General features: G+C 26.4%; 1 protein-coding gene and 1 non-coding gene across 2 annotated transcripts; both read left to right on the top strand.

Annotated features, from left to right (window-relative positions):
- The first annotated feature begins 1,050 nt into the window (after positions 1–1,050).
- Positions 1,051–1,124, top strand: TRNAN-GUU. Its single transcript has one exon. It is a non-coding gene; the product is annotated as a tRNA-Asn (tRNA).
- Positions 1,125–1,669: 545 nt separating this feature from the next.
- On the top strand, positions 1,670–3,727 carry LOC114176138 (probable esterase D14L). Its single transcript, XM_028061072.1, has 2 exons — positions 1,670–2,107; positions 2,731–3,727. Exons 1-2 carry the CDS (start codon positions 1,740–1,742, stop codon positions 3,179–3,181), a joined length of 819 nt encoding a protein of 272 aa, XP_027916873.1. The 5' UTR covers positions 1,670–1,739; the 3' UTR covers positions 3,182–3,727.
- Positions 3,728–15,809: the final 12,082 nt, after the last annotated feature.

Here is a 15,809-nt window from a genome sequence, read left to right as displayed (position 1 = left end):
TTTTCAGAAAGAACTAGATAACCTGATTCTCCATTGTAAATGGAGATACGTAACAACGAGATCTAATACTTGTCAAACACAAAAAATCAAAAAATTATTTTTTTTTCTTTTGTACATTCTTTTATTATTATTTTTGGGAAAATATACCTTTTAAAAGAATCGCATCCTTTTGCACATCTAAGTAAAGGTATCGTCTTAGGACGAACACTGCGTGATGCTAATGCACTTTCCACTCATAACTGACTCCCAGACCCGAAATCTGATTTTTTGCACACCTTGTCTTATCTTTTTATTTTTTTCTTAGTTTTCTAAAATAAACTAAGGTAACGACTCCAAACTCTATTTTTTTGCAATTTTATTTTTCATTATTCTGTCACGATCTTGGTTGCAACAACACCAAATAAACAAATTCTCAAAGAAAGTAATTATTAAATGAGTACTTAATATGAATATGATCTGAATACTAGCTAATTACAAGAAGTATTAACGTATTGAATTTTTAGATGACTTTGTTATCGTGTTAACTATAAATTAAGTTGTTGTAAAAAAAAAGTTTACAACTATGCTTAATATATTTTTATGGATTTAATATTGTGTAAATGACGGTTAACATTGATATGGTAGAAGATAACAAAATTATACTATTTATCTGTTTTGTTTGTTTAATACTAATAAAACAAGAATTTAAATTAATTATGGAATAGAATCTAGTGGTAGAAATAAAATGTAGTGTTGTTGATTGAATTTTTAATTAACCAGTAAGTTTTATAAAAATATTTTTTGGGTACAGAAAAGGTTTACATGAGTCCTAGAGACTTATTATTCTTAAATATGAAGTTTTAAGATATTTACAAAACTACTTATAAATTGTCCATCAACAAGATTTTCACATTGTTCATCAGAATTAAAACTATACGTCCTTGTAAGACTGTGAGACATGGTTTTGTTCTTTATCAACTATTTATGCATTTATTGAAATACATGATTAATGTTGCTTAAATTATATATAGGTGCCTGTGATAAAATATAAAAAGCAATGATAATATAAATGCTGGAATAGCTCAGTTGGTTAGAGCGTGTGGCTGTTAACCACAAGGTCGGAGGTTCAAGTCCTCCTTCTAGCGTTATTGGATTTTTTTTTTAAAGTTCCTTCTCTTTCTTACTATGCCTTCTATCCACCTAAATAATATTTTTTGTTCTTACTATTGCTATTATTCCGCGTCCTTTCCCTTTCACTATAAATAAACAAACACTACAGAAGGACTGCACATGTAATGCCTCCGGTGTTAACCACATTCACTTTGCAAATGGATGGTTCTTCTACTTTTAAGAATATTTAAACCCAGTTATATATAATTACACACACATACATGATAATTATCATTTTTATTACGTACGAAAAAATATACCCATATATATATATATATATATATATATATATATATAACTTTTAAAATGAAAATCAATTAATAAACTTATATAACTACGTGTAAAAGTATTTTACGGCATGTGCATAATTTATTCTTCTGAATTAAGAAATTGTTTGCAACATGTTATTTAAAAAACAAAAAAAGATCATGTAAGGAAAAAAAAATGGGAGAATATAATTTTGTAATATACTATTATATTGGTTTGGTCCCTCTCTGCGTTGGCTTCACAGGCTTGTTTGTTATGTACAAATAGGAGGAGGAAGAGGTCTGGAACTTGGACCCTAAGCGTCAATAGCAAAACAGAAAAAAATGGGGATAGTGGAAGAAGCTCACAACGTGAAGGTTTTGGGATCCGGCACGCGCTACATAGTTCTGGCTCACGGCTTCGGCACAGACCAATCCGTGTGGAAACACCTCGTACCTCATCTCCTCGACGACTTTCGTGTGGTGCTCTACGACAACATGGGAGCCGGCACCACCAACCCCGATTACTTCGATTTCGACCGCTATTCCACCTTGCAAGGCTATGCCTTCGACCTGCTTGCTATCTTGGAAGAGCTTCGTGTTCATTCATGCATCTTTCTTGGTCACTCTGTCTCCGCTATGATTGGTACTGTCGCTTCCATTTCTCGCCCCGATCTATTCGCCAAAATCATCATGCTCTCCGCTTCGCCCAGGTAACTCAATCGTTATTTTCATGTCATGATTCACTAATCATCACTAATCATGTGTATTTGACTTCGTCTATAACTGCACTGGTATATTCCAATTCAAGCCTTTTATGCTATTCATTATTACCACCCAAAAGGTCTTACTGGAAGGGAAGTAATGCTACCAATATACCTCGCTGTAATTTACTATTACATCTTTCTTGTTTTGTTCATTTTTAACTAATACTCTCGAGATATTTGTTATAAATAATCCATCTTTATTTGTTGTTAAGGTTAATGTCGAGAAGCATATATAATATGTTTGTTTTCCTTTTTTAGTAACAAATATAAGTGTTAAAAATGCCCTTATCGTATTGTGTTTCACTTTCAGCATTTAATTTGTCCAAAAAATATTTCATCATTTGAGAAAACAAAGAAAACCCTAATTATCTTTTCTGACAGTATTTTCATTAATTAACATCTCGCATAAATTAATTGCATTCTTCAATATAGTTTGAATAACCAATAATTTTGTTAAGAAATACTCATTACCTTATTATGAGACACATAATTTAAGAGAATTATCTATATTATTAATTAGCATTATCGAATTGGTTAATATATAATGTTGAATGTGGAATTAATGCAAGGTATCTGAACGACATGGAGTATTTCGGGGGGTTTGAGCAGGAAGATCTGGACGAACTATTCGACGCCATGGCTGCGAATTACAAGGCATGGTGCTCAGGGTTCGCTCCGATGGCCGTTGGTGGGGACATGGAGTCCGTGGCGGTGCAGGAGTTCAGCCGAACCCTGTTCAATATGCGCCCAGACATTGCGCTGAGCGTGTTGCAGACCATTTTCCAAAGCGACATGCGTCAAATCCTCAACCTCGTCACAGTCCCATGCCACATCATCCAAAGCAAGAAGGACTTAGCGGTTCCCATCGTGGTCGCCGAGTACCTCCACCAAAACATCGGCGGCGACTCCGTCGTTGAAGTCATGTCGACGGAGGGCCACCTGCCGCAACTCAGTTCTCCCGATATCGTTATACCCGTGCTGCTGAAACACATTCACCTCGACATTGCAACGAAGCAGTAACGGATGGGAGAAACTAAGTGTAAATTAATTTCTAATCATAAAAACTTATATATATTTTTTAAATGTAATGTCTGAAAGAAGTTCTATATCATTCACAGGTTGAGGAGAATGATAATTTAGATATTTTTTTGTCTTAAATCTACCTACGTGATAGGAAATATGAAGGTTGAAAAGCAGAAATAAAATAGTTACTATATGACAGTATCCGAATGGGTTGAATATGGAAGAGTGTTTATTGGTGTGCGGATTCCATTATTGGGGGTTTGAGAAAAAAAAAATTAGGAGTGTGTCGGTTTCGAAAAGACGAAGGGAAATGGGGATGGAGGCTTGTGGGTGTTGTTTGTGATTAATTGATGTTAGTTGAAGTGTAGTGGTAGGTGATGGAATTGATGAGTAGTGGGAGTGTATATTTAATAATGTGTATGCAGTGGTGCACCATTGGGATGACTGGATCTGAATGGATTCTAGCTAAAATCAAATCAAACCTCGTTTCATGTCTCTTAGTTACTCCTTTCTATCTCATAATAAATGTTACTCCATTTGGAATGAATACATGGATTATTTTCTATATGTTAAAACACCAGTAATTTGAGTTGATAGAATTGTATTATTTATCTTTTCTATCCATTTTTCTTCTTTTTCTGATCATTAAACACAACTTCATAAAACAACAATTTATCCTCTGTGAGCAACAATTAGCTGGAAAATTGGAAAATCCAACACGTCATATTTAGATCTATCCAATTTAAAAATGAAATGTGTCGATTATGAAGGCCCTCGTGAAGTCCTAAAATCTTCATAAAATATGTGAAAATCTTTTGAAACAAATATGATGTGGTGAAAAGATTTCAAAATCTTTTAAACAAATATGTGTCGATTATGAAGGCCCTCGTGAAGTCCCTTCCCCACATTCATGGATATACCATGGATGCGTGAAAAGAAACCCCACAAAATTGAAAGCACAAAACATTTCAATCGGTTGGAAAACAAGTTTTCTGCATCAAACTTGCTTTTAGAACATGTTGTCATCTGACAAATAACAAATCTCCAATGAGAAATAGTTTCAAATTTGAATAATAATAATAATAATAATAATAATAATCAAAACGTCTGCAAAGCAAGAAAATAAGAAACGCATATTTGATTTTGTTAGTTTGGAGAAAGTGAGATCTTGATCCATTACAGCCTAGACTATGTTTAGTCTCAAGGGTTTTGTTGGAAAGTGCATCCTTAAAAAGATGTACTATTGATTTGTAAGGGTCCACATCAATGATATAGTCAAATTAATATATATATATATATATATATATATATATATATATATATATATATATATATATATTATGAATTTTCACTTTATTAAATTGATGTTATGAAATTGAATTAGATGTAAATGTGATCTTTTAAGATAATAATGTAATAATTTAACTAAGTTTGTTGTATCTGACTCCCTCTCTTTGTAAGCAAAAATGATTATTTTTCTCATATTTTCTAACTGTTATGTTTTTTGATGTGGTTAATAATCATATAACCAACACATGTTCATCATAAAAGTAATTAAATATACCACTTCTCTATAAAAAAGAAATAATGTGAGGGATTCTTTTTCTCAATCTATATATATGTCAATTTTTATTGGTTAATAACTTTTGATTTTTTTTATCTTTGACACACAATGTGAAAGATCATTTATGTTAATAATCACGTTAATATGTTTTTTTTGTTTTTTTATTATACTTATCTTTCTAACATTTTATAGATTTAGTTAAGTTCTATTTTTTTATAAATTTATACTTCTAATTAAATGTTAACTAAATTTTTTAATTTATTTGAGTACTCAAAATTTTTATTTTTTAAGTCTCTACTTTTTAATTTTTGTTATTAAATGTATGATATTTTGATTATGTTGTCATTTTGTTTATTATTTCCACATATCATTGTATGATCATATAAAATGATTTGTAATTAATATAAAACAACGATGGACAATATTAGTGTACACTTTAAAGTAGCTCTAGGATTGCATGTCATGATAACTTTTAATAAATCAACATCATTGTATACTCATGTATCATTGTGTACATCGCTATTAGTGTACACTCGTATAGTGCTACGTTTGATACAGTGAAAAAAAGAAGAAGAAAAGAAAGAAAGAAAGAAAATGGACAATGAATGAAAGAAAAATATCAAAAAAATATTTGACTGAATAACAAAAATAAAATAATAATAGCATTAAAATCAATTATAAAGTAATTGGAAAAACAATTACATTGAATAATTTATGTTTGATATACTTAATAACATTCATAATAATTTTTCACATGTACTAAAATTACATAATAGTAATGGTATGTATTCAATAAATTATATCTGTCAAATATAAATATATATATATATATATATATATATATATATATATATATATATATATATATATATATATATATATATATATATATATATATATATTATATATATATATATATATATATATATATATATATATATAACCAAACAACCATATAAATCACCAACATTTTATGTAGTACTAATGCTATACAACTAATTTCTTTACATTCTAACATATAGTCATAATATATCTTAAAACATTAATTTTATAACAATATCCATATACATCGTCAAGTATTAATAGAATACAACAACCAGCATAACTAATTGCATTATAGATATTCTTCACAAAACTTTTAGTGAACAATCTTAATTGGAACAAACATTGTTACAAGATGTCAAAAATTTTTAATCATATTTTTAATACATGGTGTGACTCTTACACAACAATGAAATGTCTTCAAGTTTTGATTAGATCACTCGTAAGGTTAAGGTATTTACATGTTTTTTTGTTGGTTCATTCGAAAAAATATTACTAGGAAGATATAATACTAACGAAACATGAGTCAATCATGGATTTGAATTTTCATCCTTATATAGTATTCAACTTTCTCATTTTTACTCCATGTGGAACTTAGACTCACACTTGGATTCCCAACAATCTTTCCCTCAAGTGTGAGTCCCAACAAAGATATCAAAGTCTGGTTCGTATGATGATCGGCTTAGACAAGACTCTATATCAAAAGATATTCCTGACAGTGGGTATTCGGTAGTTAGTTCGAGGGAGAAGTGTCAATGTGAAAGGACTCACACTTGAGAGAGAGATTATTGGGAATCTAAGTGTGAGTCTAAGTCTAACATTGAGTAAAAATAAGAAAGTTAAGCACCATATATGGATGAAAACCTATAAACTTATCATTTTAAGATTTTAGGTTAAGAATGATGTCAATCCTTAATGCGTATGTTGGACTTATGTCTTATTGGTATTGTGTGTCTTTGGTGATCTTTTCTCAACCCAACAATTTCATAGTTACACATATACTATCATTATATTTTTTTTCTTATTTAAAACATGCTTATCTCTTCTTTGAAAAGACAAGCATAAATCTTTTCTTATTTTAATTAATTAACCAACTCTTTTTTGTTTTAAATTTTTTTATTTCATTAATTATTTTTGTCATATATTAAAATAAATTATTTATAATTTTAATATATTATACGGACAAAATATTACATTATAAACATTTTAAATGTTACATTTAATGTATTATTATACTTATTTGGCGTATCTTAACACGGTGATTGTGCATACATCCATCAAGAATTTTGCCTTAATAACTTAATAAAGAGTTGAATCCTTGCCACATCTTTTCCTCAATGCAACACTTATGATCAAGTTAATATGAATGATCATCTTGCCACATCAAGAACCCAATAATTTCATTATATATATATATATATATATATATATATATATATATATATATATATATATATATATATATATATATATATATAATCTTTCCTTATTTTAATTAATTAATCAACTCTTTTTGTTTTTAATTTTTTATTTCATTAATTGTTTTTGTTATATATTAAAAAAATTATTTAAATTATTTATAATTTTAATATATTTTACGGAAAGAATATTACATTATAAATTTTTAGATGTTATATTTAATGTATTATTATATCTATTTGACGTATCTTATCATTATGCTTGTGCATACATTTATCCACAAAGAACCAGTAAAAGCATCATAATAATTGAACAAAATTTTTGACTTAATACTAACTTAATAAAGAGTTCAATCTTTGCCACATCTTTCCCAATGCAACACTTACGATCAAGTTCATGTGAGTGGTCCTTAAACCACGTTTCAAGATCGTGATTTTGTGATTCTCCAACACCAAATTTTATACCTGTCCTATCTAGATGGTTGGAGAAGTCTAATTGTAAAAAAAAAAAAATTAACTTCTAATTTTTTTTTTATATCTTTAAAGTTTTATTTCATTCTAAATTTATCTCTAAATAAAAGTTAGGGCTACTTATAGTGGTAATTATGGACAATAACAGAGCTTTTTGGAGGTCCCATTTTTTTTAATGCATATAAAAATTAATATATAAATAAAAATATTATGTCTAATTATAGTATATTTGACCTTTTTAAATTTATATACTCTTATAAATAAAATTTTGACAGTTCAAATTATTTTTAGAGATATGTCATTATGAATTAAGGCAAATAAATCATTGAATAATTTGTGCACACTTTATAAAAATAGAAAATTGAATTATTTAATATCTATACATGGATTTCCGTCTTGATTTACATTTTTTTTCATCTTTATCTTTTAAATTTAAATTAAAATAATCATTTTATCAGTTTTATTTTTTAAGTGACTTATTTAAAAGTTAGTTTCTTTTTATTTATTTTTTAAAATTTAATCATTTTTAATTTAAGATAATTACTTGTAATAAAATTACAAAAATTATTTATATTTAATTTTATAATTATAATAGTAATAAATTTAATATTTTTTGTTATCGACATGTGATAGAGCGTATGTATTTTTACTAATATCTATAAAAAGAAAATCTTAAAATCTTTTATTTTAAAAACAGTTACACTCTCATGTTTTTTATTTTATTGTCGCGTTTAGGAGATGAATATGATATTTTATGCTCTAACTTTTATTTTAATTGACTTAAATTTTTAAAATGTTTCTAGAAGTATGAAAAATTAACCAAATTTATTTTGAAACATACAAAAAAATGTATGATCAAATACTTGTTATAACATAATAGTAGTTAAACTATAAGTGATTTTTCTAAGATTATTTTATTGTATAAAATACAAAGTTTATAAATAGAAAATTAATTATTTAAGTTTTATTTTATTATTTCTATAAAATTTTACTTTTTTTATTTTAAAAGATATTTTCATTTTTTTTAATATTAGAGTCATCATAAATATCTTGACATAGAGTAAAATAGTCTTACTTAATTAGAATTTTCATCTAAGTAAGTTCAGTTTTATTTTTATTTTTGTAATATTTAGGACCTTTGCATGCATATGAAAATATTATTTAAATGTGACTCATTTAGGTTCAAGATTGATCTTTGATTCTTTGTGATTATTAGGATATGTTGAGATCATTGATTTGAATTCTATGTAGTGTATTATATTCTACCATGTCATGTGAGAATAAGAGTAATAGAAACATAATTGAGTTAGTAAGGTTAATCTAGGTAAGAGTAATAGGATGTTTTCGTTTTATAAACATCCATAGAACATAAAATTACCCTTACATATTAAAGAGTTGAAATAGTAAGGGAATCTCAACCCGATATAAAATGAACAGAAACTTGTAGAAACTAACACCTAGAAAATATAAACTAAGAGATTTGAGAAACACAAGAAGAATTTAATATATGACAGACCTGGCAAGCTAGGTAATTGTAACACGCAACATTAAAATATATGGTATCAGTAGATTAAAATTAATCAAAATAACAGAATATTTCATTTTGATTCTTTGCTCCACAATACTTTATCCCTTTCTTGTTAGTTTTGTGGCTACCTTCTAGCTGGCAAGAAAGGAATCACAAAACCCACTTTGGTTGCCATATTTAAAAATCAAATCATACCTTTTTTTCCTTTTATTATTCATTCATTAATCAAACTTCCAAGTTCCATGCAAATATCATAAACCTCCACCGTTTCAATTCAAAATATCTTCCCAAAACTGCAAAAAATTTCATACTCTATTATAAGTGCATAATGCTACTTGGTCATGTTCCTTTCTCTATTAAAAAAATTACTTCGTTTACACCATGTTAATATTCATGTTTACATTGTTAAATTTTTTAATAAGTTTCTTAATGTTAAAATTAGTATTAATTAAATCCTTTCCATTAATCGAGACAAATATGTTGTCAAAATATCTGAAAAATTGATCACTTTATGTTAATTTAAAAATCGAAAAGTAATATCAAGAGCGAATTAAATATATTATGATATAAATATATAAGGGCAAAGAAGTATTTAACCGTCACTTTTCATGAAAAATACAATTCCTCCTTCTTCTTCGTTTCCATTAGTTTTAACAAATGTATTAATCAGTATGCAAATATAATAAAATATTGACACGGATTGATTTGGGAATTTTTGATCTTATGTTATCTACCTACACATTTTTAAATACTTATTCATTCGAAATTACTTTTCAAAGTTATAAAAAATAGATAAGTGTTAACTTTAATGACTTTAATACTATTTTTTTTTTTCGTTTTTATATATGATTTATGTAACATGTTTATAAAGTAAACTTTGAATATAAGATAAAAATTATATTTGTGATTTTAAAAACATTAAAAAAATAGTTAGATGTATGTTAATATTTCTATTATAAGAATTTAAAACTCGTTTGTTCTTCACTTCATTTCTTTTGTTGGGACTAATTTATAACCCTAAAATATATTTACCTTCCTCACATAAACTAATGTTAACATTTTAATACATAATTAATTGTATAACTTAATAATTCTTTGATACTTGTATTCATATAACTTATTTAATTTGGTCCTATGTTATTAAAAAAATAGTCTAGAAATTTTTAAATTAGCATCAATATGTTTCCTGTTGTCATATTGTTTACCAACTGATGAAAGAGACTAATTTTATAATAATTAAAATTAAATAACTTAATCAAAACATCTAATAATATAAAAAAGTTGAATAAGTTATATAAATATAAAGACCAAATAAATAATTTATAAAAAAGATACAGGACATGTTCTATTGATAACTGTCCTCCTCCTCGTCTTTCATTCGGGGCAGCATACGGTTGAACTATTTTTTTTTTCCTTCTGAAATAAGGTAAAATGTATTCTTAGAAAAATATTTTTATCATCATACGTACATAGATGTATTATGCTATTATATATAATAAAATAATTTCTTTTAAATATTTAATGTAGGTAAAGGATACTCGTTTTATGAAATTATATTATATCATCAAAATCACATTCTTAAAAAGATTATAGCTCGAAATATTTTTATTTTTATTTAATTATATACAGCTGTAGTTAAAATTACTTTTAAAGTATAAAATATTTAAAAAAAAAATTAAATTGCATGTGTATTGGACATGCAAATAATAACTGTCATTCTCTACTTATCTCTTTTTCTTCTATTCATAGAACAAATTACTCTTATTGTTGTACGGAGGAATAGGTTGTTTCTATGACAATAAATAAAGTCAACTTCTTGTCCATTAAGATTGAATTTAACCTTCTATTACGTGTGGTGATTCAGTAAAATCTCGTCCTATAATAGAGAATTATGGCAAAGATTAATAGAGTTAGACTTAGAGGTTAAGAGCTTATTTATATTTATGATTTTGGAATTTTTAATTAGTCTTACTTTAGTTATGATTATTTTTTATTTATTGAAAAACACTTTATTTTAAATATATTCTTGTTTATATTTATTTTGAAACTTGATCGGACAAAAAAGAAATAGAGCTCTTACCGAAACAAAAATACGAAGTACTATCTTGATTTGATATGAAATAAAGAACATTAATATTGTGTTTTTTTAGAAGGATTTACTGTTTATGCAGAATGGGAAGGGAAGATTAGCAGGTGATTACCTTATTTCTTTGAGAGTGATAAAATGTGATGTCGAGCAATGATTAGAAAGATTAATTCCAAATGAAATCCTATGCATGATGAGATTAGAGGGTGACCTGTAACACCCCAAATTGGGTCTTAAAGTGACCCACTCAAATTTATGAAATTACCTCTCATAGTTCAGTTTCCTTGCATTGTGATTTATTCATTTCTAACAACATAATAAAAATTAATAACACAACTAAAAATTTATTATGGTTATAATAAAAATTTATTACTTCTAAAATTACTATTAAAAATAAAATAAAATCTGTATGTGAATAAATTATTTCACACCTTACATATTAAATTTATTTTCATACCAAATATTTTGTATTATTCATTTTTTTTATAATTTCAATCATTCAATAAAAGTTATAAAAATAATTCTAAATAATTTGTATATCATTTTATATTACTTTTAACAATAGGAACATCTCGATAATCTAACTTTTTTATCTATTAAAACTTTTTTTAATATGTCACATCAGTCAATTCAGTCATAAACTTTCACACACTTCACTCTCTAATCCACTTCAAAATCACCTCCAAACCCCTTAAGGGTGTGTTCTTATTGAGTAATGAATTTGAGGGAGAGGGAGATGATTGATTTGAGTTGATTAGAAAGTGATGTTTATATTGTTCTTTTTTAGGGATTTGAGAGTGATAGTGGAGTAGATTTGAGAGTAAATTGTATGAAAGTTTGTGAAAGATTTGATTGATATGACTAATAAAAAAATTAAATTTAATAGATGAAAATGTAAAATGACCTAATTGTCCTTGGTATTAGAAAAGTATAATAAAATGATATTTTGATAAGTTGTAATTAGTTTTTTGATATATTATTGTCATAAATAAAAATATTAATAATATTTATTAATTGAAAAAATATTAAAATATATTTGATTTAAAAAATTTAATATTTTAATTTCCAAAAACACCACAAATGGAAATGGAATAGGTTACATGAAAATGGAACCGGTTAAAACGAAACCATGCATGTGCTTCACAAAGTTGGAATCAAATCCAACAAAAAGAGAACATATTTCATTCCATTATGGCAAAAACAAATCTGGTTCCATTAAATACTCACAAAAATAGGTTTGGTTCCAAAGAAGATATCTTCACAATTCCACCTCGTGAACGAACGCTCTGTCGCACCGTGAACCCTCTATCGCGACGTCAACCCTCCGTCGCGCCACTATCGTCGCCACCATCTCTCTTCTCAACAACCAACAATGGTGGAAAGGTAGCAAGTCCTAGGGAATATTCAAAGGAAAAGAAAGAAAGGAAAATGGAATGAGAGTGGTATGGAAGAAGCTCACCTGCTAGAGCTAAAATAACAAGGGCATAAGCGTAAAATTATCCCAATCACTCTCCAAGCTCACCATGCTAGCAAGATGTGATGCAGGGAGGGATGCCTCAAATCAACACTTTCCTTCGCTTTCAAATCTACGAAAAAGAACACAAAAAATCTTCAGAATCATCGCTTCCCATAATCTCTAAACAGTAAATACCTTCATAAGAACACGGTCTAAAAGAAACAACACCAACTTCACCCTATAATCCTTCTACTCTCTCCCTCTCCCTCAAATCATTCATCTTAAAAGAACACAGCCTAAGGCTAGTAAATTCATTCCCTCACCCTTTGAGTTAATATTTAATATCTCTTATCTCTCCTATACATTAATATCTTTTGATAAAATATCAATTAGTAGAAGTAGGGACTTAGTCCAATTTCTGGGCCTATAGACTTTAGGTCAACTTTGGAATGTCTTATCATATTCAAAAATCATATTGGTCGCGGATGATCAGGACAATACAAAACTTATCTTATTATTTAAATTATTACTAATTAACTTCAACTTTTAAAATATATATGATGTCTTTCTTTCTCTTTCTCTTTATCTCTCCCTCTCTATATATATTGTTTTAATTTGTAATTTAACAATAAGTTTTATCATCTTAATAATTATATTTATACAACACAATTCACTTGGAAAAAACTTAATTAAATATTTAAACTAATATTCATTTGACATGTATAGTAAACATTTAACTACAATTAATCAAAGATATTAGAAAAGAAAAAGAAATATTTTTTTAGTTTGAGCGAAAATTGTCTCGCTTAAACAAAAATTGAGTTAAGGTCTCATTTTTGTTTGAGAAAAAAAATTCCTTCAATTAAGAAAAATAGAAAAAAAAATTTGAATGTTGTTTATATTTTTGCTCAAAAAACCTATATTATGCAAGGAAACAAAATGATTTTCAAAGATTTTATCAAAAACCAATTTAACAAACATGACTCTCAAAGGCATACAAAACATGTCAATAAAGTCCAAAATTTATTTAAACATTGTCTTCGTTCATTTCAATTTAATCTTAATAATTTAAACTTTAGCATATATATCATTTATATCAAACTCAAACGAAAACAAGGGAAATCATCTTGTGTTAATTTAATCTTAATAATTTAAACTTATTATATATTTTATTTACATCAAACTCAAACGGATATAAAGGAAAAATATAGGAAATAGACTATATTTATCATAACCGTGTTTAAAATTCAATTTAATAAATTATATACCTTAACATGCTTAATATAACCACCAAATAAATTTCTAAATGAATAACTCAAAATATTCTAAAGAAAAATATAATAACCTAAATCTTAAATAGCAATAAATTTCAAATTTTAAACAACTTTCAACCAAAACATCACCCTTTCATAGAAATTAAAATCTTACGACTAAAATGTCTTCACATCCATGTAATCTATTTTAAAATTTTATAAAGAACAAATAAATTTCCAAAACTCAAGTAATAAAACTATTTTAAAATTCAAGGACTCAAATCAAAGTATACAAACGTAACAAAATTTTTAGTATATGTTAAACCAAAAAACAACCACTTTTTCGATTTACTCTACCTTGACAACAAAGTCATAAAAAAAAGAGAGAGAAAAGAATCATTAAAATAAATATAGACTGAAAGTGATAGAATAAAATTTATCACTAGCTCCTTAATTATTACCCAAGAGTGTTATCAGAGTTAAAATAAATAAGGTTTGAAGGAAAAAATTTTAAAAGAAAAAAGAGATGAACTTTTTCAAGAAAGGAAAAAAAAAGATAAATCACAAAGAAAATTAAAAGAAGGGTCTGCTATCCGGCTTTACTTTAAAAGCAATTGATTTTACAATATTTCACCAAGTATCTTGGATACTCTAACAAAAAGGAATTATATATTATTTTTAAATTATAGATAATTATGAATGTATGTATTTCTGAGACAAATTTTAGATAATTAATTATTAAATATGATAATTTACTAAATTAATATATATATATATATATATATATATATATATATATATATATATATATATATGTATGTATGCAAGCGCAAATACATCATGTTTTATCTTTCATAAAATATCATCAATTAATTTGTTTTTAACATTTTTTATTTTTAAAATTTCAAGTTGGACTAAAAGAACATTTTAAATGAGATGTATAAATTGATGTGTAATACATGAAATCTAGGGAACATTTTTCAAAATTCTTTCATCAATTTAACATGACTGATGTGTAGAGATTCTTTTCTAGACAAAATAACATCTATTATTTAACACATATTACATCCTTTATTTATTATTTTTGGTTTAATTATATATTTGGTTCTCATATTTGTTCAATTGGTTCAATTTTGTCTTTTTATTTTTATTTAATTTAGTTATATTATTTTTTAAAATGGTTCAATTTGGTTTGTTTCATTAAGTTGACATTAACACCTTGTTCGTTTAAAATTTAAAATTGCAAGTGTCACTTTACATTTATTTTTAATATTTTAAAAAAAATTATAAATTTAAAATAAGGATTTTTTTATTGAAATTAAAAGTTTTAAAAAAGAAAATTAATTTCAAAATTTGGGTGAAGTGATTGGATGTATAAATTCTAAAAAAATTATTTTAACATGTAAATATAAATTATAATTAGACTAATTATTAATTTGGTTCTATTTTGGAGAGAAACAACATTGTTCGATATAAAAAAAATAGTACTCAATTGGGTTAAAATTTCAAATATGAAATCTAAATTGAATACATAACACTGACATGTGGTACTAGCAATAACACATGACACTGACATTGTCACGTGACACTATCATGTGACACAACAATAACCTAACACATGGCAAAAAAAATGAAAATACTACAAATTAACACTTGACATTAACAAAGACAACACTAACCTCAATCGAACGAAAAATACCTAATTGAATAATTTTAACAAAAAATGGGCATTAATTAAACAAAAAAGAAAAAGAAAAGAAACCAAATTGAATAATTGAAATGAAAGTTAGGTGCAAATACAGATTTTAGCATATCTATATATAAATGTATATATGCATATGTATTGTACATGTTTTGAAATAATTTATGCTATATATTGGTTTTCCCATTGTTCCTTTACAAAACCAACTTATGAATACAAGTATAATAGTCTACATCCATGATAAGTCTGATTGTTTTCATCAAAGTTTGTCCAAAGATGAGAGAAACTTCAATGTCTTCTTCAAAGTTCATAATGACAAAGTCTA

Source organism: Vigna unguiculata, chromosome 3, assembly GCF_004118075.2.
Source record: "Vigna unguiculata cultivar IT97K-499-35 chromosome 3, ASM411807v1, whole genome shotgun sequence".
Lineage (NCBI taxonomy): Eukaryota > Viridiplantae > Streptophyta > Magnoliopsida > Fabales > Fabaceae > Vigna > Vigna unguiculata.
Note: the sequence above shows the minus strand (reverse complement) of the source record. Positions and strands in the feature narration are given on the sequence as shown.